The sequence below is a fragment of the Phocoena sinus genome, chromosome 4 (assembly GCF_008692025.1).
Source record: "Phocoena sinus isolate mPhoSin1 chromosome 4, mPhoSin1.pri, whole genome shotgun sequence".
Classification (NCBI taxonomy): Eukaryota; Metazoa; Chordata; class Mammalia; order Artiodactyla; family Phocoenidae; genus Phocoena; species Phocoena sinus.
The window spans coordinates 21335965-21358945 of record NC_045766.1 but is presented as its reverse complement, the minus strand read 5'-3'; the positions used below and the strand labels follow the sequence as shown (position 1 = coordinate 21358945).

The 22981-nt window shown below is 48.2% G+C and overlaps 1 protein-coding gene across 3 annotated transcripts in view; it reads right to left on the bottom strand.

The window, feature by feature from the left end:
• Positions 1 to 22981, bottom strand: part of CLSTN2 (calsyntenin 2) — a 645262-nt gene that overhangs the window by 121705 nt on the left and 500576 nt on the right. For all 3 annotated transcript variants that reach the window (XM_032630816.1, XM_032630818.1, XM_032630817.1), the window contains one exon: positions 3286 to 3471. In XM_032630816.1, the coding sequence (XP_032486707.1) occupies positions 3286 to 3471 (186 nt within the window). The remainder of the gene's footprint in view (positions 1 to 3285; positions 3472 to 22981) is intronic.

Sequence of the window (22981 nt, the reverse complement as noted above, 5' to 3'; positions counted from 1 at the left end):
AGCGGGAAGAAACATGAACAAAGGCTTAGGGATGGGAATGAACTGGGAACGGGGACAGATGGGGTACCCTGGCCAAGAAGAGGCAGGACGGCAGGGAGAAATGGGCTATAAGGACGGATCAGCAGGATGGAGGTGGGTCCTCAGGGGTGTGGAGAGCCAGGCTAGAGCTAGGCATCCACACCTGGATGTTCCACAGGTCCAGTCATCATTGCCCCCTAAATCTGCCCTTGCCCCGAATTTGGTGGCCACTGGCTGGTGGCACTCTCGTCCAGTTAGATGCTCACATTAGAATCTTCTAAGATTCCTTCTTTTTCACTGCTGACAGCTAATCAGTGATTGACTCTTACCTCCTAAATCTGTCTTAAGTTCATCCCTACCGCCACTCCCCCAGTTCAGAAATCATTCTCTCTTGCTTAGACTATGACGATAACATCTTAATTGGTCTCCCTGTTTCCATCCAGTCAATAAAGATTTGTAGAATGAAAAATGCATGAACGCTGGGGCTTAAAGTGTCATGGTGGCTCCCTGGCTGGGAAACCCCGCCAGCAACTTGTCGACTGTCCACTGAAAACACAGAGAAGCTTGCCTCCAGAACCTAAGGTGCCCCATGGGAGTCAGGAATTACAACCCAGGTTCTGCTTTAGAAGCGATCTGGCCTGCCTTTCCCTCATGTTTTGGAGAGCGCGTGGGGCCTGAGGAAGCCAACCCCAGAGCAGATGGGCATCTGTCTCACTCATTTGCTCCTGCCCTTCTTTCCTGAACTCTCCCTCTGCCGATTCAAGAGTCAGACTCCTAATCTGGAGGCAGGAGTGGCCCTGCCTCTCAGGCTCACTCAGGGTTCCCAGAAGTGCGATGGGAGGGTGGCACTGCCGGGAAGGTCACCAGAAGGACAGGCAGACCTCTCTTAACAAATGGTCGCTCCCAGCACCAGATAAGCTCGCATCTCAGGGGAAAGTGCTTTCCTGACTGAATTAACCTGCCTTCCTGCCACGCGAGGCTGGCAGCCCAGAAGCAATGAGCTATGTTAACAACCAGATGCAATCTGACTCTAAAGTTTCTTCGCTCAGAAAATCCTTCTCACTCTCCCGATCTCCTGGTCTCCCCCTCGCAACATTCAGAATCAAATCACCAGTGTGTGCCCTTGGGCCCATCTGATCTTTAACAAGCTGACTCCATCATCTCTTTCTAACCTGGAGGAGTTTAGGAAATGACCGTCACCCGCGGTGGCATGGGGTGGACTTGACTTATAATTCAGGTGTGTGGGGAGCGAAATGGGATATTCATTCAAAGTAAGCTGTCAGCGGAGCTGGCTTCTCCGCTCCCGGACTGAAGGAGAGAACCAGAGGCAGCTTTCTCAATGTTGCGGGCCCCTGAGAGCCACTTTTACAAGAGCAGTTTGGAATATGGAGGTCGTGGTGTTTTTCCGAATCTCCTGCATCATTCCGGAAAAACGTGCCTTCCCACATGCCCTCCTTGCCGGCCTGGTGACATGACAAATAGGACGCGGTGATACCCGAGCAGGGTGTATTTCACATTCAGTTCTCAAATTGTCACTTGGTCCTTTGGGCAAGAGCTGTGTGTGTGAAGATGTGGGGGGGGGGTGTGCACACGTGTATGCATGTGTGTACCTGTGTGTGCATGTGTGTGCATGAGTGTGTGTGTCAATGTTGAGAGAGAAAAACTGCCCTGAAGAGAGTAGTGGAGGGGTCCCCAGGAGGGGATGCAGGCTACGCTGTGTGTTCGGGAGCCTCCTTTTCCTTTGGTGGGGATGGAGTTACCCCCAAGTGTAGGCCCCGTCTAAGAGGAAGCTCTTTCCTAAGCTGCCCACAGCCCAGCTGGAGAGTCAGTGTGAGGGCCTGAATATTCTTGGAGAGAACAGAAATGAAATATACGTGGTGGGGATGAAGGAGACCCATCAACCCGTGCACGGTGTGGTTTACCAAGCACATGGCACCATCCCCCCCGTATTGAGTATCTTATTTCACAGCTGACTTGAGCGGTTTACGTTCCAGCTCCAGAGGCCTGGCCTGGAGTCACAGACCCTGAGCCAAAGAGCCCTTCATTCCCACAGACCTACCTTCAAAGTCTGGCTCTGTCACTTTCTATCTGCATGACCTTGAACAAGTCATTTTTCCTCTCTGGGCCTCAAATTGTCCATCTTTAAAACTGGGTGAATAAGACCCTCCTCAGTGTAGTGGGGAACTTAGGGTAGGGCATGTGAAGATTCTAGGAGGGTGTACACAGCAGGCGCTCAATAAAGCTAAGCTTCCTCATGTAGAACCTCCAGCAGCCTGGCTCCTAGTTCCGGCCTGCTCCTTTCTTGGGGCGCCATCTTTCAGCCCGTGGACAGCAAGCCCTCTGTCCCCCACACTTGGACTTTCCAGATCCCACCTCCACTCTCACCCTAGCTCTTCTTTTCCGACTTGGGCAGCCAGGCCTGGCTTCACCGGCATGTGATCTGAACAGTCACATGAGGCCCCCAGCTTGGTTTAATGCTTTGCTGTTGCTGCCTTAAAATTCTCAAGAATTTTGGAAAAGTGTCCTGCACTTCCATTTGCACTAAGCCCTCAAGTTCCATAGCTGGTCCTGAGGGAGGAGACCCACCTCTCCCCAAGTGGCTGATACCACCCTTCACACTGGCCCCTGGGCAGGCACCTCTCTGTAAACCAACACAGTGGAAGGGATCCCTGTTCCCTCAGGCCCTGTGCTAGGTGCTCTTAAACACATGGTGTTGGGCTTCCCTGGTGGCGCAGTGGTTGAGAATCCATCTGCCAATGCAGGGGACAAGGGTTTGAGCCCTGGGCTGGGAAGATCCCACATGCCACGGAGCAACTAAGCCCGTGCGCCACAACTACTGAGCCTGCGCTCCAGAGCTCGTGCTCTGCAACAAGAGAAGCTACCACAATGAGAAGCCAGCGCACTGCAACTAGAGAAAGCCCACGTGCAGCAACGAAGACCCAACGCGGCCAAAAATAAATAAATTAATTTAAAAAAACAACACATGAGGTCATGAATCCCTATTTTACTGATGAAGAATAGAGGCTTTGTCACATCACTTGCCCACAGTCACACAGTTGGTCCATGGTGGGATCTGATCAGGTGTGTCTGATGCCAAAACCTGTGCCCTCTGACCCTTTAACCATCATAAGTAAACACTATCCATCCAGAGGTTACACATACCAATGAAGTGGGGAGGGGCGATTCTTTCATAATATAATAACATATGCTTTGTATATATTGTTTAAAAAGATAATTAAAAACTAATCTCAACAGGGAAAAACCTACCACATAATTTCTGAAGGGATTTCTCAGAGTAGGTCTCGCGGTCACAGCCCTTCCCAATGTAGTTGGTCTGCAGTTCGGTGGTGATCTGGATGGAGGACACAGCCCCGTCGCACGTCTCCAGGTGGATGCTGGGGAACAGGGGCACGCTCCCTGAGCCAGGCTGGTACTCAATCCTCTTGGTCCAATCTGAGCAAACAAGGGAAGAATGACAGTAAGTCAGGTACAGACAGTTCCGCTATAACATGTGTTTTGAAAACGTGAATCTGTTCCACCACAATTGATATATTAGGAAACAATTTGAGGATAATGGGAATTTCACATTTGCTTACGCAAGATTTCTTGCACGAGAAATATTAGGTGAATGCAGAAACCTGCACCCAGCTGAGCTGAGCCGAGCCATGTAGGAATGTACAAAACAGACACATGCACAGACCTCAAACATCTACCAGCGACTCCCCTCACCACGTGTGAAAAGCCACACCCGCCTGGACCACTGTTACAACTTTCCATTCCCATCAGAAAACCCTCTTCACAGTAACGTACCAGCTGCAACCTTTCCTGTGTCCACTTCCACAAGCAAACCTCAGGTCTCTTCAAGTACTATTATTGTAGTACTTATCTATTTCTTAACCACTTAACCTGTGTAAAAGTAACACCGTGCTAACGTTTTCCCTCTCTCTCTTTTTTATGTGTCACTGATGACATTTTCGAGTGTCAAGCCCCTCGCCCCATTTTCCCCGTTTTGCCCAGCAAGGTGAGTTTTAGGAACGTATACCTCTGGTCACAAAATAAAGGCAAACAAGGTAATTCAGGATTACATGAGGCCACGAGGTGAGGTGCAAGGACTCTTTCCCGAACATTCAGGACTGTGACCCACTTAAGGAGGGCTGATGGCCTTATCCCTGCTTTTTAGTGGAAAAATAACTTGGAGACAATAAAATGCTGGAGAGGAACAAAATCACAATCGAAATGGTACCACACAAAACAGAGCAATCAACAAAAATACACACCAAGCATGAGTGTACACAGGAATTGATTGAAACAACCATAGCAGCCACTGAAAGTCAGAGGCAAGTCGAGGCCATGCTCATGGTGGCTGGCAACAGCACTTGTTGAGAGCGACAGCTGCCTGAGAGGTCTGTGCCAGCCTGAACCAGACTTGTGGGTAGAAGTCTGAATCATCAAGGAACATGAGTTGTGGATACTATTAGTTTATGAATCTCAAACATTTGTCACATTGCTAGATGGAATCCTTTTGCTAAGGTAGAAATGAAAATCCATGGACTGCCTGCCCTCACCCTTGAGAAACTCGAGAGAGTCCTGCATGTAGGGTCACTCATCAGCCACCAGGGGGTTCCCCACAAACACCCCATGGGCCACCGGCCGCCACCTTGAGGAAACCAGTGGAGTGGAAGGGCTGGGCTTAGGGCCTGTCAGATGGCTTTGTTCAGTAAGAATGCATTTATTTGTTTGGGGTTCTTATGTACCTGGCTCTGCTTGTAGCATCACGGATACAGCAGTGAAGGAGTCAGGAAGGGTCCCTGCCTTGTGGAGCTGGGGGAGAGAGACACATAATGAATATGTCCATGCTGTCCCGTCAGGGAGGGTAAGTGCTATGAAAGGAAAAGTGGTGACAGAGAGTGACTCTTTAGATGGAGAGAGTTCCTGTCTGAGCTGAGACCTGAACGTCAAGGATGAAGGCCCATGGGAAGCCTCAGAGAAGTTCATTTGAAGTGGACGCCGCAATGCTCTTGGCTTGACGCAATCAGGTCAGGAGTTTCTTGGGAAGGTTAGTGAAGGTCTCCTAGCTTCAGGCCCCTCATCAGTGCAGTAGGGACCACACTGGGGGCTGAGGGCCAGGTGCAACAATGCGGGCCTGACATGCAGTAGGGCCCCAGTCCATGTTATTCCTTCCCCAGCGAGCAAAGGAGATGTGCATCCCCCCTGCACTGCAACCCTGCCACATTCCAGCTAACCAGGTCATTTGGGTTTAGCTCTGAACCCCTGAATTAACCAGCCATACTTTAAGGGTTTTCTCTGAGCCATAAGCAAAGATTGCACACCATGTTGTGGGGTTCATCACCAGGTAACTTGCCATGGGAGGATATTTAAATGATGGCGACTACAAGTAAAAGAGAATACACCCAATTACATGTTTTTACTCAGAGCTCCGTGGGGCTGTGTCTTCTCCTGGAGGATGAGATCATGAAGCAGCTATAGCCCACGCTCTAGAGGTCAGTCTAAAGGACCAATCACTGGTAGACAGGAGGGTTTTTTCTTAGATATATCTAAAAGTCACAGTGCTGTAAGCAGAGGTCCGCACATGACAAGTCTCGTCGTGTCCTAGGTACACAATGTTTCATACTATTGAGCATTCAATCATGCCATTTCTTCTGCGTGGAGTGCCCTTTCTATTCTCTTCTGTCTGTCACTGCCCCCATGTAAGCTTTCAGGATTTCTCCAGTCTGGGTTGAAAGCCTCCTCTGTGCTCTCACAGCGTATTCACCATTAGACTACAGTATTAGACTCCAAGCTGACGGTTACCCCGAGTCCCCATCATTTTGCACAATGGCCGGCACAGAGCACATGCTCACTAGACAGTGGTAGGAAGTGTGAATGGATCCTGTAGGATATCATCTTGGAATTATCCATTCGTGTGCCTGCCTCTTCCTGTAACTAAGAACTCTTTAAAGGCAGGAATTGTGAGTTTATTTGTGATCCCTCCACACCTAGCTCTGAGCACAGGAAATGTTTGCCAGGTGGATCTGAGAAGCCTCAGAGACCTAACCTTGACTTCAGCCATGGCATCCCTTCTTGAGCCACAGAGAGAAGCCACAGCCTGTTTGTAGCCTCTCTGGTACCGCCTCCGTCTGCCCCTACCCTCAGTCCTGCAGAACCATCCATCCCAACAGCAGCCCATCACACGTTTGCTTTTCTTTGTCCTCAGCAAGGCAAGTGGTCCAGAACTGATAATGGAGGAATCTCTTCCCAATAATTAAACATGGTGTCAAGGAGGGGGACTCTTTCCTTCCCTTCCTCACTCTTCTCTCCCTGGATCTTCCTTTTCTTTAGAGATACAGATTTAAAAATAATCAGGGAAATGGTTTTGTGCAGGGGGACCTTGGTATGGCCTTACATCAGTACCGGTTCCCTTTATTCTGTGGGGACTGTGGGTGTCTCTTTGTCATCTAGATATTTTAGTGGTTATCTCTGATGAGAAATTCCACATCGAGTCCTTTTCTGAAGGAGTGTAAATAAAGAAGCAAATAAATAGCGAAGGAAAAGTCAGTGGAGGCACAGTCCTAGCCAAGTTTTAATTCCTTTTGCCGCCCCTGGGTAGAAGGGACACGTCCTTCTCTGGAGAGAAATCAGGCACAGAAGAGCTTCAGGATCATCACACCTGCCAGTTGCTTTGGTGACCTCATGAGGCTCGTTTCTGAGGGTTTATGAAGCGTAGGCAAAATTGCAACCATATAGTAAAAGAAATCAATGAAGCTTTCTGAGTGTAGCGTCCTGGAGACAGTGGGAAGCTCACACAAACACCTTTCATTTTCCAAGAAGGAGTTGGGGTGGGGATTAAGAGAGCAAAATGCAAGTCATCGAATTCAGCCTTTGTCACGTGAAATATCTGTTCATCTTCATTTTCCAGAGGGAAGGATGGCAGGATGGCTAAAAGTATGACCTTTAAATTCAGGGTGTCTGTGTTCAAATTCCAGGCCTCCCACTTCCTGTGTGAACTCTGGGCAAACTACTTACCCACCTTGAGTCTCAATAAAAGTCACACCTACCACCCAGGATCTGGGGGGATTAAATGCAGTCGTTTCAGCCTCAAACACAAGGGACATAGTCAACAGTTATTATTGTTAAGTGATTATTTATGCAATAACATTTATTGCAGGAAATAAGAAGACATACAATTATTAGCACCTACAAGGTGCTAAGGGCTTTTAGGTCTCTTCTTTCATTTAATCCTCCCAGCAACACAGTGAGTGAGTGCTACTATCTTTTCGTTTTTTAAAATAAATATATTTATTTATTAATTTTTGGGCTGCGTTGGGTCTTCATTGCTGTGCGCGGGCTTTCTCTAGTCGTGGCAAGCAGGGACTACTCTTCGTTGCGGCACGCGGGCTTCTCATTGCGGTGGCTTCTCTTGTTGCGGAGTACGGGCTCTAGGTGCACGGGCTTCAGTAGTTGTGGCGCACGGGCTCAGTAGTTGTGGCTCACGGGCTCTAGAGCGCAGGCTCAGTAGTTGTGGCACACGGGCTTAGAGGCTCCACGGCATATGGGATGTTCCCAGACCAGGGCTTGAACCCGTGTCTCCTGTGTTGGCAGGCGGATTCTTAACCACTGTGCCACCAGGGAAGTCCATGAGTGCTACTATCTTAATTGTGCAGATGGAAAACTGTGGCTGAGTGTTGGTGTGACTTGCCCACAGTCACAGGGCTCTTTTACAATAGCTCCTCCATGATTCTGAGGATTTGCTGGAACTGAGAATGGTGAGTTTTACAGATTCATTTTTGTTTTTCAAGATTTTAAATTTTATTTATTAGTTCAGCTGTGTTGGGCCTTTGTTGCCGCGCGTGGGCTTTCTCTAGTTGTGGCGAGTGGGGGCTACTCTTCGTTGCGGTGCGCGGGCTTCTCCTTGTGGTGGCTTCTCTTGTTATGGAGCACAGGCATCAGCGGTTGCGGCACGCAGGCTCATTAGTTGTGATGCATGGGCTTATTTGCTCCGCGGCACGTGGGATCTTTCCAGACCAGGGCTCGAACCCGTGTCCCCTGCATTGGCAGGCGGATTCTTCTCCCCTGTGCCACCAGGGAAGTCCCCAGATTCATTTCTGAACCTTCAATTTGCACTGATATATCAAAAAAAAAGATGATAATCTCTGATGCTCGTAAAGGATCAAGGAGTGTTGTCAGTTTTATCACTGCTTGACCTTGGGGGCAGTTTGTGTGGGTTGCTTTGACACTGAAGACTGGAGCGATCTGGGCTTGAATCTCATCTCCTCTGAATGCAGGTCATGTGACTTTTGCAAAACAGTTGTCATCTCTGGGCCTCCATGGCCTCATCTGTAGATTCGGGATAGTTACACCTCCTCGTGGGCTCGTCGTGAGCGTTGAAGGCTAAGGGCCCAACACAGCAACCTTCCTGCTGAAGCCTCATGATAGAAACATCCCACTCCTTGGTTCACAAGCTTCCTAAACTCTGAGCTGTCCTGCTTGGAAACAAAATCTTTTCAGTTTATAAAGGACCTAGAGATTAGTTAATGAATTGTGGTTCCACTGTTTTCTCAAATGAAGAGAAAGGAAGTAGACCACCTGTTGTTTTAATAATCAAGCTCGATGACATCATAAGTATTCCTGAAAAGGTTAGCACTGGAATGCCTTCAGGAACTAAATTCCGTCTCGGTGCATTAAGGATTCAGAAACAGGATGATTGCATTATAACTCCTGCTGAATTGGGGGAACATATATTTTCTCATCTGGAGAATATTAACCACTTGGAACTCTCTTATTAGATGCCTGTGGGTGGAACAAAGCTAACCTGAGACTTCTGGAAAGCACAGGCTTTGAGGGCTCTTGTAATCCAAGACACTCAGGTCCATTGTTCCAATTCTGAACTCAGAAGTGACGCAGAAGGATGAAAGGGACAGACACAGGTGTGTCCGAACATTCCTTTTTCCTTTATTGTTCACGTTCAAAGGGCCTCCAGCTCTTCCTGGTCTCACCTTCTAGCAGAGGAAGAAGCATCGGGTTTTCTAGGATTCATACAAGGTAAGTGGCTGGATGTGGGGATGCTGGGAGTGGGAGGGATAGGAAAGGGGTTTTCGCTCCTGATCAGGGATTGTTCAGGCAGCTGACATTCTAACCAGTCTCTGCAGGCATCAACCACCTAGCATCTTTCATGACCTTCTCTTAGAAATAAGTGGCCTTGATTTGGCACCAAGGGACTTCCTTTCCCACAGGGCAAAGCCAGGGAGGTACCTATGCTTAATAGGGAGCATCTTTATCTCCACTGGCCATCCAGTGCCTCTGAGTTGGGGGTGAGTAAAGAGGTAGAGATGGGCTGGAAAGGTAAGTGGAGATCAGATGACAGATGCTGGCTAAGAGGTTTGGGTTTCATCTTAGGGCCAGTGAAGAGCCATAAATGGGTTCTTAGTGAGGCCATGAAGAATCTAGACTGTGCTTTGAAAAGATCACTCGGCAGCTGGCTTAGGGCTGGTGCTCATTTTCAGAACACTAGAACATTCCTGATTGCCACCTCTCAATCAACCCACACAGAGAATCACCTCTGACAGTGTCACATGAGGTGGAATTAACTTCAATTCAATTTAGCTAAATTCAAAAGTGTTAACTCTGCAGCTGGACAGACTCAGGTCTGAACCATGGCTCTGCCACTTCTTGGCTGTGTGGCCTTAGGTAAATCAGTGAACCTCCCTGAGCTTCATTTTCTCATCTGTAGAATGATGACAACACAAATCTACCTTGCAGAGCTGCTTTGGGAATTGGAGAAAAGGTATGCAAAGCACCAGGAACAGAGAGCTACTGCCACCACTACTATCATCAGTCTTGTATCATTCTTATCTTTATTCTAGATGACATGTATTTACTGAGCATCTACTATGTGCCAGGCAGAGCCCCAGGCATGGGAGGCAGAGATGTGTGACTCATAACCCTTAACTGGATGGTGCTGACGGTCAGGGCAGTGGCAGCCACATGGCCAGCTTTCAGGCAGACAGAGGGACAGAGGGACAAAATGTGGGTCCCAGAGAAAAAAGAGGAAGAGATAAGTTATCCCGACCAGGGTGATCAGAGGCAGCTTCCTGGGGGAAGTAACCTGGGCTTTGTTTTAATATAGGTGGTATTATTATTTAAGTGTGATAAGGCCAACAGATCAGGATATTACTGCCATTGATAAGAGAATTTGTTATACTCACAAGTCCCAAAGAGAGGGGGCTCACACCACTGGGGGCACATGGAGAAGCACAGGGTCAGTCAGGAGGCAGAGGGAGAGGGGAAAACCATAGGCAAGAGCCTGTACCGTGGTTTGCATGGGAAGGAAGAGGCGAGGCAGGGTAAGCAGCCTTAGGATCGCCTAGTTCGTATAATTTCAGTGGCCTCTGGGGCGTAGGGGCTGTCCCTCGATGTCTGGTACCTGGCCCTGGGGTGAGTAGGGCAGGTGAATGTTGGCTGGAGTGTGAGAGCCTGATAAAAGAGGTGGATGGGGATGTGGGTTCTGGGTTGGTTGGTTAGTGTTTGAAAAGCAAAAGGGTAAGTTGTTTGCTCTCTCTAGGAATTACCTAATTGAGAGGGGCAGTTCCTCCAGGCTCAGCCAGTCCCCAGTTGTCAAAGCTTCAGGATGCAGACAGTAGAAGGCATGGTTAACACAGCACTGTAGAATGAGGGGCATCTGGGGGGCAGAGAGAATTCTAGGGTGTCACCACCATGGTCTTGGCGCTGTACAATGCCAACGGGTGCCATTTAGATGGAAAACGACATGAATGGTGCCCCCCGATCAGCAGCCTGGCAGGACTCAGAAAGCATAGACAAATGTAAGGCCAAGGGGTGGGCCTCTAGGAGGCCTGGTGTGAGATGGGCCGGAAAGGAACTTTGGGGCCAGGTTACAAGGGACTTAAGTGCTGGGCCAGGGAGCAGCCCTTGTTGTAAATGGGAGTGAAAAGGGCTGGCTTCTGAGACTCGCCTTCTCTCTCCTCTCCCTACAGGGCTCCTGGGGTGAATTCCTCAGTAACCCAGCCTGACTTTGGGTAGGGCCATGGTGACACTTAGGCAACAGAGTATAGAGATGAGGGGTGAGGAGTCAGACACCTGCCTTCTCTGCTTGCCAGCTAGTGCTCCTGGGGCAAGACACTCTCTACCTCAGTTTCCTCATCTGTAAAATGGGGAGGAATTACAACTACATCTCAGGGAGCTGGTGTGAAAATTAGATAAGACCATACATGTGTTAGAGCCAGGACTCGTGCCAGGCCTGCATGACTCCAAAACCCAACCCCAAAAAGGATCCCTTGCTTTTCTGAGTTCATTTTCATTTAACATTTCCTTTTCTGCTGTTGTGGGTTTATAACCGTGAGATGGGACATTCAGCCAGAAGGAGGCAGGAGGTGGTGAGGAGTCCAGTCCGGGTTCCAAGACCAGCTTCATGTGCAGAAGGGCCCCATACTTGGTGTAACATTCTGCTGTCACTCTCTTGAAGATCTTAGTAATTTTAAAGCAAAAGGCTTTTCATTCCCATTTTGAACTGAGACCCACGAATTACATAGCTTCCTTTCCAGCTGAATAACCTTGGGCATGTTCCTTAATGGTTCTGGGCCTCAGTTTCTTCATCTGTAGAATGGGAATATTAATTACCCCAAAGGGAAGAGCCCAGGCTTTGGGGTTAGACCCAGGTGTGAGTCCCAGGTCTGCCACTTGGTACCACGGACAGGGGGGCCAGTCAGTTCCTTCCCTGCCTGAGTTTACTCACGCAAACACTGGTGATGTTATCACCTATTTCAGAGCTGCCGATTGGGTTTATATCAGATAACAAACACAAACCACTTACCCTGGGCCCAACACATAAGAGGCACATCTACTTTTGAGCATTAAATTATATGGCTTTCCCTTCCCCAATTAAAAACAATTACATGCAGGCACAATTTAAAAAGAAAGAAAACACAAACTCTCTGAACTAATTACAAATATAAGGAATCCTTGCCCTTCCTTTATTACTAACCCCTTGGCATTCACTATACTTAATCTTCACAAGAGGATTTTATTACCTTTTAGTTCTTACTAAAAAGGGAGATCTTAATTAACTACAAAGGAGAAGAAGGGAGAGAAAAAATACCCATAGTTCAGATCAGGGAGTACAACTCAGGTCAGCCCTCTGCCTCGTGATCAGTCCCTGGCCCCTCTGTGGCTGGTCCTTCTCTTCCTCCTGAGAATTATTTACTGTTTGTTTATCACCCATTCATGCTCTGGAGCATAACTTATACATCACTGTGCAGGGCCTGGCACATAATAGGTGCTCAATAAATATCTATGAAATGAGTGAGTGGTTAGATGTATGAAAATCTACACACACACACACACACACACACACACACACACACACACTCCAATTTCGTCAAAGGCGAAGAAGGCAGTCATCTGGAATTCAGAGATTCTGGACTGCCACGCATTAAAATGAAAAGGATCCAAGACGTGGCATGTGTGTGTGTGTGTACACACATATGTACACACCTCTGCCTGAGCTTGAGTGTCTGTGGACAAGTGTGTATGATGATGAAATTGCACTTACATATGACTCCAATTTTGGAAAACTTCATGTATTTGCAATTTTTCTAATCCCCTGAGATGTCTCAATAAATGTCAAATGAAACAACTAGTAATTTGTCCTCAAATTTTGTCCTGCCTGTGAAGTTCTTTCTAGTTTCCTGATGACAGAGGGAGTCTAATTCTGTCCCAAATCATCGCCATGATTACCGACTCCTTGGCCTGATAATACCCTCACATCGTCATCTGGGTGATTTCAGAGGCAGGCATGTAGGTGGACAATTTCAGGCCTTATTCTGGGAGCACCTGGGAAACTTCAGACAGCTTCCTGCCCGATAGCTTCTCGATGAAGCCCGAGGCTTCTATTGTACCATCTTCCTTGGCCTGCCATTGTCAACCAGGAGAACCAGTGCTGAGAGGTAAGGACCATGTAAAGATGGCTTGTGATCAGACCAAGTTGGAAACGTAATCCAAGTCTAAATCATTTCTGATTTTGTGGAGGGCAAGGGCAAGGGCAAGGGCAGATTCTGGGGCAATGCTGCTCTCTGTGGTCTATAGACCAGTGTGGCCTTGGAAGTGCTTGTTATAGTCCTGCCACAGAAATCCAGGGTAGCATTTAGAAATTTTATAGCAATTTGACAGAGTAATTTTACATTTGTTGAATCTAATTATACTTAAAAAATTGGCTTATATTTTGAATGCCTTTGCTAGTTATTTCATTTTTCTAGAAATCTGTCTCTATTATATTTTTGCAAAATCATGCTCCATGATGATTGGGAAAAAAAAACTGGTCCTTCCCCGTACATGATTTGAGAAGTGCAATAGGGAAGAACAAATCTGTTTCTTTGACTTTAACCTTTGTATTCTGTTGTTTTTGCTTCCAGTTAAGAATGTTGCCTATAGCATGAAATATACAGGATAGCCCATTCTCAAGGCTCTGACCTTTAAGGGTATAACGCTTTTCCATTTGTATGGAGATAAAAAGTTGCAGAACAGCGAATAACATTTGTCTTGTTGGAGGTTTGACTTGACCTGCCTGGACAGCTGCAAGAAGGAAGGATTCCAGCACCAAGAAGTTTGCAACAACTAACCATGCCCCCCTCACCATGCCCTTAAAAGTGCTTTGCTGAAACCCTTGGAGGAGTTCGGGGGTTTTTTGGGCACGAGCCACCTGTCTCCTGGCATGGCCCTGCCATAAACATTTCTCTGCTCCAAACTCTGACGTTTCAGTTTGGTTGGTCTCACTGTGTTTCAGGCATTTGTAGCCTATCAGACATATAGTGTACATATGCTTTAATGATTAAAAAAGAGGGCACATCGACCAGAAGTAAACAACGTTCGTGTTAAAAGTAAAGATTAAATGCCCCTCTTCTTGGGACGCCAATGCTGATACTCCTTTGATGATAAGACTCCCATCCCAGGTGCCAAGGCCATACTGACTCACTGCGTATGTGCCGATCTGTTCTTTTTTTTGAAAACCTGAAGAAGTATAACCCTGACTTGTTTAATATTCTTTGGTCTGACAAGATATAAAACTGCTGAAAACGCTGTTTCTCCAGAGCAGTTTCTCAGAGTCATCTGGGAAGATGGCTTCCGGGTTAGTCTTCAGTCTGGCTCAAATAAAACTCTTTTCTATTCTTATTATTGATTGCTTATTGACTATTTTCGTTGACACCCTCCTCCGCTGGAAGGAGTACACATCCCTGGCCTGGCGATTTTTGGCTTGGCGATATGACTGGCTTTGACCAGTAGCCTAAACGATTCATTTATTTCTGTGATTGTTTTCCATCTGAAACTCTCACCCCCTACCCCATTCCCATCTACCATCACAAGTTCCACAAGAGCAGGGACTGTGTCTCTTTTGGTTAGATTGTAAATCTCCGGTGCTTGGTGCAGTTCCTGGAACATGGCAGGTTCTCAATAAATATCTGAAGAGTGAATGACAAGGATGCTTTACGGAAGGTGTTTCTGCCCAGGTTCTGTTGCCTTCCTTCTAGATTCTCCTGCTCATTCCAGTCTCTCTGAATTGAAAATACTCCTGCTGTTCTGCAAGGCTGGGTTTGGGGTCCTTTCTGTGTGCTGCTTCTCCAGGTCCCCTGGATCTGCACATAGCCCTTGGGTGAGTCTGTTCTGCCTCCACGCCTGGCACAGGCCCCCGGGACACTGCAACCCAGTCTGGTTGGCCCCTGGCTGTCCATGTGCTGTGAGGGGATCCATTCACTTCGGCATGGTTCTCTGATGTCCATGTGATCACCTTAGTTTTCCAACAAGCCTCTGAGCCTGCTGGCCCTCCCCTTTCACCCTGGCTCCACGCTGTCTGGGGCTGTCAGGGCAACAGCCGATGCTGCCATCCAAGGGAACCGTATGGTGTTCAGAAAGCAGGGTCCCCACCTCAAGCTTGGTTGCTGCTTTCTCCCTAACCTTTTCATCCCCAAAGATCCTCATCTCACATGCTTCTCAGCTCCCAAACAGAAACACATCCAGCAGAATGGATGCTGGAAAGGTGCAGAAACCAGGCAATTTAAGAACAGCCATTCCGGAAAACAATTCTCCCAAGGGGGAAATCATTAACTCAACCAACCAGGGTACTTTCTCTTGGATTTATAGAAACTCTTCTCTCTTATGTCCAATAAACATGAGCATTTTCCAGGCAATTTTCTTATCTTGGGACAAATGCATTATTGGTGTAAGATGGAGTAGCTATTCTTCAAGAATCTTTATGCTTATAGCCCTGAAAAGCATTTACAATGCTAGAGTATGGGTTTTCATGCACACACTTTCCGTCTTTTTGTAAAGATGGCTTATGTAAACTTTTCATTCTCCAGTCACGTAACTCTCTTTAATCAATAGATCTGTTGCACACAGCTGCAGATTTATTTTTTTAAATAAAAGGACCACGACTCCCCGTGATATTAGAGGACTGCAGGACTTTTCATTTCACTGAGCGACTTTCTACAACTAGAACCAAATTGTCATCTCTTCAGAAAATATGGCACAAATCTGCAGAGTCCATGAAATACACTGGCAAGCCGAGAGTCCGAGTGCACAGGGGTGAAGGGAGGTGTCCCTCACATGGCCGGGGGCAGCGGAAGTCATGGCAGACAATTAGGAAGATGCTCGGCCAAACTTATCTCAGGCCTCAAAACGCCCAAACACTTTGCTCCAGGTAATACACGCCTGAGAAAGTAATCCAAAATGCAAAGACTTTTGCACAGATATTCACTGATACACAGAAAAGTGGAACCAAGCTAAAGCCAGACAATCACACTGCCCTAGCTGACTTCAAGGACCCCGTCAAGCAGGTTTGACCTTCTTGGAGAGAACGTCACACAGCTGCTGAGAGCGTGGTGAGGTTTCATGACGTGGGACAATACATGTGGCACAAAGTTAAGTGGAAAAAAACCAGAGTTCAAATAACTATGTATGAAGGGAGAAAGGTATACTATAATACTGATAACACTGCACTCAGTACATCATGGGGAATTTTTTTTTTTTTTTTTGAGGTACGCGGGCCTCTCACTGTTGTGGCCTCTCCTGTTGCGGAGCACAGACTCCCGACACGCAGGCTCAGCGGCCATGGCTCACGGGCCCAGCGGCTCCGCGGTATGTGGGATCTTCCCGGACCGGGGCACAAACCCGTGTCCCCTGCATCGGCAGGAGGACTCCCAACCACTGCGCCACCAGGGAAGCCCGGGAATTTTTATTGTAATTATTTTCCTTTAAAAAATTATTTTTAAATGAGCATGAAATACTCTATAATTTGAAATATGTTTACATTAAAAAGTTGCAGTGGCTCAGTTGCTACTTATTGCACAGAACCGGCAAATGTTGCCTGAAAACCATCCTTCTCCCTTGCCCACCGGGGCCGACAGACAACCTGCCCCTTCTCTTTGCCACAAAGGGCTCCAGTTGGCATGTCTGAGTGCCGCCCACAGACTGGGTACGGGGTGCTTTGTCTTGCATTCAGTAATGAGGGATGTTATAAATCCACGGAGCTGAGAGCCTGAAGAGCAAAAGCCTTGGAGGCTGGGAGGAGGTGACATGCTGTCACTATTTGCTTCTGGGCCTGGAGCCTGGAAAAAGGTGGGAGAGTCTGCCCAAGGGAGGGTGCCATTTGCCAAACCTCCGTGGGTGGACAGGCCCCAGCTCCTCGCTGACAGGTGCTGCCTGTGTGTCGCTGGCCGCCATCACCCAGGGATGCAGAGTCTCGGGCCAGAGACAGACACTGGTGGTGGGAGACGCAGAGGGGCTTCCGGTCTCCAGCTAAAGCCTCATTGATGAAACAAGGCAAAACAAACAACCCACTTGTCTTAACCTGGCTGAAAATGTGGTCACGTTTTACTCTAAATACTAACTTCCCCCAGTCAGGTTACAGAAATTCGTCATCCCCAGAGTGTACTAGTTTCTAGAGGCCCCAGACAGGTTCCCCACATTGGCCCATGATCTGATAGGCAGCTCCAGGCCCCCCAGGCCCCCTGAGCTTCCACTTTGCCCTGGGCCCACGTGCCCATGCCTGCTGCTCCCGTGGGGGGCCTTGCCCTGTCCTCCTGACTAGGGAAACCAGCCTCCTGGCTGAGGGTACCAACTGGGGATGCTCTGAAGGCACCCAGACCTCAGCAGCTGAGGTTGGCTGGGCTCCATGGAAAGGGAGGGAGGAGGGACCCTCCCTGCTGAGGCCCACCATGCTCCTCTGGGCCAGGTGAACTCTGGCTGTTCCGCCCACAGCCTTACAGGAGCTCTCTGGAAAGTTCTGTCTACTTCATTCACTGTCTGCATTGGAAATCATGCCACATCTGTCATGGAGACAAACAAGGAAACACACGCTGGTTCATCCACCTCTGCAGAATTTTCTCCATACCCTTCCCTGCAACGCAAACTCTGGTCCCCCATCAGTTAAAGAGCAAGAGATGCTGAGCGGGACGCGGGTGGAAACCGATTGCTGGAAGGTGCAGCATTTAAGCACCAAGCTCTCCGGGGGGTACTCCTCCCTGCCCGTTCCCAGCACGGCCTCCATCCCCACCCCCTCAGTGCACCTGGTGAATGGTACTGACCCCCCTCGATGCAGCTTCAGTGCCATCTCATCTGGGAAGACTTTCCAAAGGCTCAGGCGCCCTGTTCTCTGCTCTCCCAGCCCCTGGGTCCCCTGTCACTGCTCTGACCTCCCTGGATCAGAATCATCTATTCAAGATCAGGTCACCTGCTTGCCCTCACCCTCCAGCTCCAGCTCACAGCCCCAGGACTCCCCACCCACCTAGCTCAGGGTAGGCCCTGGGGGGAAGTTCCCTGAGTTGAATGGAAGCTTTGAGAGCCTCTCTTTTGTGCTGGGACCATGGCCGTCCCCCTGCGTGGTTAGAGTGGGGTCAGTTCTCCAGGCCCCTGTCTTGGCATTTCCAGGGTCATGACACACTCCACAGTGTGAATCCAGGGCTGACTCACAGCTCTCCAGCCTGTTGCTCAGTCCACCAAGAGCCATGTGATGAGGATGCAGAGAGGAGGGGGCACGATTCTGCCCACTTTAGAGATGAGGACAAGTGCGGCAAAGAGAGGCAGGTGGCTTGCTGTGGTCACATGCATATCACGGAAACCAAGTGTGTTTGACGTGCTGATGACGATATCAGTGTCTAAGCTAATGCCACCCAGTAACGTCTTGGCTGGGCCTCTTATATGTGTTATCAGTCTGCCTGGCATCCATCTGAGGAAGGAGGGCCGTTTCACCGATGGGACAACTGAGCCTGAGATGTGAAACGACCTGCCTAAGGTTACACCCCCAGCAAATGGCACCAACAGCCTGGTCTGACTCCTAAAACCACTCTCGAGGCCTCTGTTTCTTCATCTCCCTTGTGGGTCTAATGGAGCTGCTCCTGTGTGCCGGGCACAGTTCTGCCTCGGGACGACCCTCTGAGACAGGTACTGTTATGAGTCTCACTTTGCAGATACCACATCCGAGGGCTCAGAGAGGTAAGTGACTTGCTTAGTGACCCTGACCTGAGGCATGGTGAAACCTGGATTTGAGCCCAGATCTTTCTGGCTTTGGAGCCAGCCTTCCTAAAGCCATACCCTCTCCTGACTCCCCGCAGGGAGAAGATTCAAGTACCTGCAAATATTAAAAGAACTGTCAGCGGAAGAGGAAGTAGGCTGAATGTGTGTGGCTCTGGGGGAGACCCAGGTCCATGGAGAGATAGGGTGGAGTGTGGAGTTCTGAGTCAGAAGACCTATACCCGCCATGGTTCCACCTCTCAGCATTTGGATGTCCTTGGGCAAGCCCGTCCCCTTCTCAGAATCCAAGGGGTCATCTAAGAAGGCTGAGAGATGCCCTCCTATCTTGAACAAAGGCAGGCACCAGCGACAGGCTTGTGTGGCAGGAGTGATATCTCTCCCCACTGCTACCCTGAAAGCCACTGTCCTCTCTCACGGTACCCTGCTGTCCAATGACACATCTTCTTTATAGCACGAGGGAAGGGTTCTGGCTGCAGGATTCTCTGCAAGACAGCTTTCCTCCAATGGTCTCCCAAGGAGGCCAGTGTTCTCCTTTGCTCTGAGACACTGCATCTGACTGGGCAGGAGCCCTGTGTGTGCAGGCAGAAGGGACTGGGGTCACGCCCACCAGAGTTAGTGGAATTCCAATTACTGGGTTTGGGGGCAAAATGTTCCATCGTGATTTAAAAAATTGAAATAAAGGGAACTAGAAAGAGCTGTTCTTCACTGAGCCCCACCATGTGTGGTTCTGAGGGTGGTGCTGTACCTGCAGACTTTCATCCCATCCTCATTAGAAGGCATTGTTGTCCCCTTTGCACCTGGGGAAGCTGAACCAGGCAGGAGTGACTTTCTCGAGGATGCAGACTGCACTGGAGCTGAGCTGGGACTGACGCCTGGGTTCTCAGCCCCCGAGACTGTGCTCTTCCCTCCCCACCCCACTGTCTCCCTTCGGTTCCAGTCTTCAGCTCCGAAATCAAGGACGTGATGCTCAAGCCACACAGACGTACCCAACTCTACGGATTTCAGGGTGTGTGTATGTGCGTGTGCCCATCTGTGTGATAGCATCTATTGTATCAGTTTTGATCATAACATTATTTGCACGGTGGTTTAAATTTTGCAAAGCATTTCCACACATAGAGCCTCTTGTGGTCTTCTTAACAATCTCACGAAAAAACTGGGCCAAGGATCATGCTTCTTAATTTACAGTTGAGGAAACCGAAGCTCAGCCAGGGAAGAGGTTTCAGCAAAGCCTGCGGACCAAGATGACGCTAAATGCTGATGGAGCCCTTCTTATCCCCATCCAGCTCTGTCTTCTCTGTCTTTGTTCCTGATTCCTGCAGCCCTGCGACCCCATAACCTTCCTGACTCCTGCATCCCTGCGCCCCCATCACCTCCCTGACTCCTGCAGCCCAGCACCCCTGTCACCTTTCTGACTCCTGCATCCCTGCGCCCCCATCACCTTCCCCCAGTGTTGAGTTCAGGGCGACAACTGGGAAAGGTGGGTGGAGGAATCAGAGGAAGAATGGAAGGAATAAAAGGGGAGGAGGGGAAGGTGGAGAATGGGGAGACGGGGTCGGGCAGAGAATTCTGATAAAGAAGAGAGTCAGGAGGACAGGAGGAGAATACACAGAGGGTGTGTGGGACAAAGGAGCTGAGCCCCTGGGATGAACCTCAGATAAAGCCAGGTTCTGTCCTGATGAATGGAAGAGTAGATGGTGGGTAATTGTCATGCTCATGTCTCTTATAGGAGAAAAGTGTCTTCCTGCTCTGGTGTGAAGAGCTGAGCTTGGGCCTGACGTCTTTGCATTTGAAGCTTAACACCCAGGTCTCAGGCTCAAGTGGGGTTTCTCTGGCCGGTGAGATCACCAGAGGCAACTTTAGGTTCAGACAAATAGTCTGAAAGCAAGAGATGGACAATCTGCAAGTTTGTTTTCAAATGAGCTGTAATCTCAAGGGGACAGTGTGATGGACCAGGCTCAATGAAGGAAATGTGAGTTGGGTGAGTCAGAGAGAGGAGAGAGAAAGAATATCGGGCACCTTTTAGATGGAACCTATATATTGCTTCATTGAACTCTAGCTGCCCTTTCAAGGTAAGTCTCCTCACCATTTTGGAGATAAGGTGAGAGGTTAAATACGTTCCCTAAGGACACAACAGTTGTGTCTTTTCTGAACAGTTTTCTGAGATGCCCTTTTATAAAGCTGGTTACATGCCCCTTTGGAAATTCCCAACTTCCTTGTTCTATCCTCCTCCTTCTTCCTCATACCTCAGTCCCTCTGGGATAGACTGACATGAATGTGAATTCCCCCTCTGCCATTTACCAGCTGTGAGGTTTTGGGCAAGTCACTCAGTCTCTCTTGGCCTAAGTTTTCCTCAGCTGTAAAATGGGCTAGAATTGCTTATCTGTCCTCTGTGCAGTGAACCTTGCTTTGGACTTTTGTAATTTTTTGCTTCTGTCTAAATGTGTCCATTTATTGTTCCATTTCTTTCTAGGCTGTCCTAGGTACTCCAATAAACAACTTCCCACTAAGGAGTCAATGGACAATAATAGCTTGGTGCAAGTGTCAACAAACATTTTCTGGAATGGACCATAGTAAATATTCAGGCTTCGAGGGCCATCTGGTCCCCATGTGACTACTCAGCTCTGCTGTTGTAGTGCAAAGGCTTCCATGAGATAATATGTAAATGAATGAGTGTAGTGCATGCCAAACTTTATTTACAGGCACTAAAATTTGAATTTCATGTAATTTTCATGTGCCACAAAATATTATTCATCTTTTGATTTTTTTTCAAGCATTTAAGATGTACAAACCATTTTGTAGCTCACGGTTTCACAGAAACAGGTTGACTAGATTTGGCTTGTGGGCTATACTTTGCTGAACCCTGGCTTAATAGTGACATTTGGCATTTGCAATTTAAGTGGGGATTATCTTATTAAAGAAGAAAACCACAGGCCACAAATGCAATTGCTTGTGATAAGCCCATGATATCAAACCTAGATTTAATACCTGACCTAACTGCAGTTTCAACCTTCCCAAGAAACGTAAGCTTAATCGGCCAGTCTGGAATTTTATTCTCAGCACCAACAAGGTAATCTGTCACGTGCTCCCTCTCTATCCCCCAAAGGAAGAAGAGGCAATCTGCGTGAGAGACCATTGCCCTTTACCCCAAAGAAGGTGACCTGGTCTCTGAAGCAACTCTTTCTTTTTTCTTTAGCTTTTTCTTTCTTTCTTCTTTTTTTTTTTTTTTTTTTTTGCTAATAGCCTCCTTGCCCACGCTCCTTCTATAGAAACCCTCCATTTTGTACAACTCCTTGGAGCACCTATTTACTAGACGAGATGCTGCCCGATTCATGAATTATTGAATAAAGCCAATTAGATCTTCACATTTACTTGGCTGAATTCTGTTTTTTACCAGATTTGGTGGCAGCAGTGGGATTGAAGCAAACTTCCAATGGCATTTGGGGACAACAGGGAACACAGGCATGGTGCCCCGCGAATACTTTTCAGTTCACAGTCCTTCTCACCATTTCCGAGGGCCATTGGCAAATTCTTCTCAGTTTGAGCTCCATTCACTTTGCTTTCAAGCTCCCAGTATAATTGGCTTCCTTTATAGGGCAGGTCAGCTTGAGCTGGTAAATGATTCTGCCTGCAGCCAATTGAGCTGACAGATGATTCTGCCTGGAGCCAAGCCCTTAGCCTTTCAGAATGCAATTTCCAGATTTTTGAGTGGAAAACCCCAGCCATTGATTCTGTTCCCAGATTCCACACTGGGAACTGATGAAGGTTTAGTGTGCAATTCCTCATTTGCTTGGAATCCTTCCCCAGATTCCATGTTGGGGACTGTTTGTGGCAGCTGCAGTTCTCCATTTTGTTTGGAATCAGTCCTCAGTTCCTCAATCCTTGGGGTTTGCTGGTTCAGTCCTTTCCCCAAGGTTCCATGGGAATTGCTGGCGGTGCACACAGGGCCTTCTTTTCGCCAGGACACAGAAACATCTCTTGGTTACTGCCTATATGTTAATGTGCTTGCGTTTGTCTTCTTTTGTGTAGATAAAGGCTAATTGCTAATGAGATCCTTTATATCCAAAGCTTGAGTGTGCCACCTCCGGCATACCTTCTTATTTGATGTCTGAGCGCTGTGATTCCAGAAGCTGTAGGTATTTACAAAAATGGCAAAATCTTGCTCAGCTTGTTTTGTGTCTTGAGAGCTGGGCTTGGTAGCCACCAGCTTGAGGGTTGCAAAACACGGCTAAATAGAAATGTGAGTTATACCCCATTTATGGCTGGGCACAGCTGGATAGAAATATGGGTTAAGCTCCATTTGTAGCCAGGGACCTACCAAACTGCTGTCAGCCCTTAGAGGAATCACAATGGCCATTATGAGGAATAGATAGATCATTTAAAAAACATACCTAAAAGCAAGGGCTCCCAAATCATACAAACAGAACGGGAT